This window comes from Propithecus coquereli, unplaced genomic scaffold (assembly GCF_000956105.1).
Source record: "Propithecus coquereli isolate 6110/MARCELLA unplaced genomic scaffold, Pcoq_1.0 Scaffold6, whole genome shotgun sequence".
NCBI classification, from domain to species: Eukaryota; Metazoa; Chordata; class Mammalia; order Primates; family Indriidae; genus Propithecus; species Propithecus coquereli.
This window is the reverse complement of record NW_012151951.1, coordinates 856808-861829: the sequence shown is the minus strand read 5'-3', so window position 1 is coordinate 861829 and position 5022 is coordinate 856808. Positions and strand designations below refer to the sequence as shown.

The following is a 5022-nucleotide window of genomic DNA, read 5'->3' as shown; positions in this document are numbered from 1 at the left end:
TATTTTTAAGCTTATTTCTGATTACTTTAAAATATATAAAGATGGTTATTTTATAGTCTGTGTCTGGTAATTTCATTATCTAAATCCTTTTTGAGTCTGTTTATTCTGTCTTGTGGTTTCTTCTGATTTTTTTTGGTAACTTTTTTCTTTATGGATTAAATTATTTATTTTAATTTTTTATTGTGGGCTGCTCCTTTTCTTTGGATTTCATTTGTGATAATTCTTTGAGGACTGGAACATAAGTGGGTTTCTCCAGAAGAGATATAAATTTACTTTTTCCAGGTGTTTTGGGATACTACCAGTTGGGGATCATTCTAAATTAAATTCTTTGCTTGAGGTTTTAAGGACCACTCAGGTAATATAATTATTACTATAAATTAGTGTGACACGTAATTAGACTATGGTTCCAAATTCTCAGGGATGGGTTTTCCTCCCTTATCTGTGCAATAGTGAAGTTCAAGAAATGCAAGCTTTATTTTTAATTCTCCTCCCCACCCTTCCCCACCTCTTCTGTCAACATATATGTAGGGCATTAGCTCTTTGGGTGGCCCAGCTTTATGACAAGAGGATCTTCTATAAGACTACTCATCTTGAATAGACCCTGGGTTTTGTCTTCATTTCCCTTTTTTTCTGTGAGGCATGAAAGGCAAAGCAAAGTTCAATTTCACTCCATGAGTTAAATATCCTCAGGACAAAAGCTAGCTGCAACACTCTCCTTATCTTTCTGGGCTCTTATCTATATTTAGTTCTTGGTCTTAAGAATTCCTTACATTTTTACTAGTTCATCACAGTATTTAAAGTTTTTAAAATAATTAAGAATTTATGGTTGTTTTGATGGATGGTCAGGATAGATACCTAGCCTGTCCATAGCTGAAACAGAAGTCTATTCATATATTCCTAAAAGACAGTTAAGCCTGCTAAAGAAATTGGCATCATCATAAATGATATGGTATACTTGAAATAGTATGGTATATTCAAATATATTCTCAATTATATGTACTAAAATTAACTAGGTGATAATCTGGATACATTTTGTATTTTTATTTTCAATTTTTAAAGTTTAAATTAAAATTGTCTATGTAAAAAATACAACATTTCTTACAGAAGTTGTTCTTCCATACTTACAGTGTAACCTTTCATTGAGACGATTAAGGGACTGTAGAATCTTCTGTTCTTCAGCTGATAGTGTGCAGATGTTGAGTTGCTGTGTCTTATTTAAAGCCATATTTGGTTTCTGTAGCTGCTTGCTATTCATGACAGTTAGAATTTCATCCTCAGGCACTGATGCGTTCACTAGGTTTTCAGCCATCAAAAACTCAGAGGTACTATCTGAAACTACAGAAAGTTTACATCAATCATTCTTTGATCCTTTTTTGTCTTTGAGATCAGCCCTGATACATACTTAACTGATGTATGTCTGTATGTATTCATTTCACAAACAGAAACCCAGTAAATATTCTGTTACTTTGGATTTTATTTATCAGGATCCTCTATCTAGCATTTTCCCATGCTTAATTAAAAAAAGGATATTCAAAATGATGGCAGTGAGAATAAAAATTCTTAGAGTGTTAACTGAACTAAAGAAAAAAATACATTAAGTTTAGGTAATACGGTTTTTGTGTTGTGTGTTTGTTATTCATTGGTGGTACAAAAAGAAGATGAAGGAGATTGTCTTTATTAAAGCAGTCATAATGAACTATAAATAAAACAGTAAGTGAAAGGGAACTTAAGGAAAGATTAGAAAATTTGATGATCAGCTGAACAGAACTGACAGTCTAGAAACAAACTCAATTAGATATCGGAACATATGGTCAAAGAAGCTTCAAAATTTGGAGAGAAGGGAAAGATGATTCAATAGTTTGTTGCTTATAAAAGAATCAATTTGGAGTTTCACACTGTCCATTTAAACAAATTCCAAAGAAATTAAAGAGTTAAATTTAAGAAATCAACCTAATAACTAAAGCAACATAGAAGAAAAAGAAACAAACATTTCCAAATTTCTGTTTTGGGAAAGTTCTTTGAACTTAAAAGTAATGGAGAAATCACTAAGAAAAGACTAAAACATGTTTACTTAAGGTCAGCCTTCTCTAATAGACTTTAAATTTCTGAAGGGCAATACTTTTGTATGTTTTGTTCATTATTGTACAGGTTGAGTATCCCTTATCTGAAATGCTTCGGATCAGAAGTGTTTCAGATTTTGGATTTTTTAGAATTTTGGTATATTTTCATATACATAATGAGATGTCTTGGGGATAAGATCCAAGTTTAAACATGAAGTTCATTTGTTTCATATGGACCTTATACATAGCCTAAAAGTAATTTTATACAATATTTTAAATAATTTTGTGCATGAAATAAAGTTAGTGTACATTGAACCATTGGAAAGCAAAGGTATCACTATCTCACTCACCCATGTGGACTATCTGTGGTTGTTTGGCATCATCACCATTTCTGACTCAATTCATATGCTACTGATGAGCAATCATTTTTTCACATTTATTCACACTTAAGTACTTAACAGTAAAAAATATGACATGCCAAAAATATAATGAAAAAATTATGTGTTCAGGATAACAATTAAGCAGCACAGTAGCATCACTAGAATTAGCTGTTAAACAGCAGCAACAACAAACAATAGCAGGCTTTCGGTCTCCACCTATGATACTGTGTTTTGATTAAAAGGTTATTACTGTACACTGTCTTTTTTTTTGGTGAGAAGAAACATCCGAAGCAGTTCATGGACCAGGAGTGGGTTTTCCAGGAATGAGGAGGCATTCTACTGGATGACTTTTCTAAATGTTTCCTTCAGAGTCATCTGCCTCATTAACAACGTTTTTTTGTCTTAGAAGCCTCTGTTTGATTTTATAAAGTGACATGATTTCTTGTTGTTATTAATATACAAGCTGCTCCAGTCCTTCAATAAGCCCATCACATATTTTCACCATGTTGTCAATAGGCACTTTTTCTTGCAGTATTAACAATGTCGTCTTCATCATCATTATTATTATGATCACCTTGATTTAGAACAATTTCAGCTATTTCACCATCGGTCAATGAATGAAAAACTGGAGCCTCATTATCGGTGTTTAAAACTTCTTTGACATTTCCTTCTTCCAGCTTACTGATGGACTCTGAAGGGAAAATTTTTGCATATGTAAGGAGGTCAGACATCATTTTTTTCTCACTTGACATATGGAATCCTTCAAAGTCACTACTCTGTTCATCATCATCACTGAACACAGTCGCCTGCCAGAGGTTGTGCAAGACTTGCACAACTGTGTCTTTAGTCACTGTGTTCCAAGTGTTGGCAACAGTATATACTTCATCCTTCATGCTAATCTCCTTTTGAAAACCTTCCACACCCATGCCTTTGTTCACTGCTGCTAGCATTCTGTTCAAGAAAGTGTTTTTATATTTACTCTTCATTGATCTAAGGATACCCTGGTCACCTGGCTGAATTAATGGAGTCACATTTTGGGGAAAGTACATGGCATAAACATTATTTTTGATAAGAATTTCAGCTGGAGAATGAGCAGAACAGTTGTCAAGGAATAACAAAATCTTGCAGTTGTCATTCATTCAGTGTACGTCCCAGGTACAAAATGGTTGTCAAACCAATCAGAAAAGATGTCCTTGGTGATCCATATCTTTTTGTCAGCATGTAATGGACTGGTAAGAAATTCACTTCTTAAAAACAGCAAGGATGCAAGCTTTTGCCTATTACAGCAAGTTTACATTTATGCGTGCTTGCTGCATTAGCACAACCCAGCATAGTTATTCAGTCCTTGACAGTCGTAATTCTTACAGGGGCTGTCTCATCAGCTGTAGTCAGTGTCTTTCTGTGACAATAATGCCAAAACATTGATACTTCGTGAGCATTATATACTTGTTTTGGTGTCATGTTTTCATCAGCAACAACCTTGGCAAATCTTCAATGAATTTCTCCATTGCTTTGTGATCAGCAGATGCTTTATCACCGCAAATCCTTAAAAATTTAATGCTGTATCTTATCTTAAATTTCTGTAACCTGCCTCTGTAATATTCACATTCCCTTCAATTTTCTGTTCCTCATGATAGATCTTTGCTTGTTTCATTTTTAGCATACCATATTAAGTGGCATGTGTTCATTGTGATGCCGAGAGATGCACTCTTTCAATACATGATTGAGACCTTCATTTTTAGCTTCATGCAGTATTTTTCTATTTTTCATTAACTTCAGTTCATAACTTCCAGCATAGAACTTCAGCAGTTTATCCTTCTGTTTCTTCAGGTCACATATGGTGGTCATTCCAACACCATACTCTTCTGTAAGATGTTTCACACTTACACTGCTGTCCAGTTTCTCCAACAGCTTGACTTTCTATGCTATAGATAATATAAAGTCTTCTTCTTTTCTTATCACTGTCACCTATAGGGGTATCTGCAGGCCTTTTTGACATGTTCAACAATATTTTTATATCATAAAGGAGAGAATAAGCAAAAAAATACAGTGAGTAATGCATATCGGTCTTGGTCTCCATGTGGGGTCTGGTAAGGAACCTGCTTGTTGTTGGCGCACATGGCCTGCACATGTGCTATTTCATTACTCTTTTTGGGTATGCTTGTGTGCAGAAATCTGGGCATGCATGGAAAAGATATATCACAGATGAAGGGAGTTGGGAAGGTGTTTTTCCCTTTGGGAATGCTGAATAAACTGTATGTTGTGTGCCTGTGTTTTGACTGTGAGCCAGCACATAAGGTCAGGTGTGGAATTTTCCACTTACAGCATCAAGTCAGTGCTCAAAAAGTTTTGGATTTTGGATTTTGGATTACGGATGCTCAACCTGTATATACGATATGTATTTATAAGCAGAAAATTAGCTCTCAACAATCATCTATTGGACAAATAAAAATTAAAACTTATATATGTAAAAATATAACATAAGTGGAATAAGATGCAAATAATAAAATAGAGAAAACATTTGTAACTAATATAACAATTAGAATCCTTGATATTTAAAGAATTTGCAGAAATCAGTAAGA

The 5022-nt window shown here is 34.0% G+C and overlaps 1 protein-coding gene across 1 annotated transcript in view; it reads right to left on the bottom strand.

The window, feature by feature from the left end:
• Positions 1–5022, bottom strand: part of CEP126 (centrosomal protein 126kDa) — a 153484-nt gene that overhangs the window by 76370 nt on the left and 72092 nt on the right. Inside the window, exon 8 of the mRNA XM_012659106.1 lies at positions 1126–1351. Coding sequence (XP_012514560.1) covers positions 1126–1351 — 226 coding nt within the window. The remainder of the gene's footprint in view (positions 1–1125; positions 1352–5022) is intronic.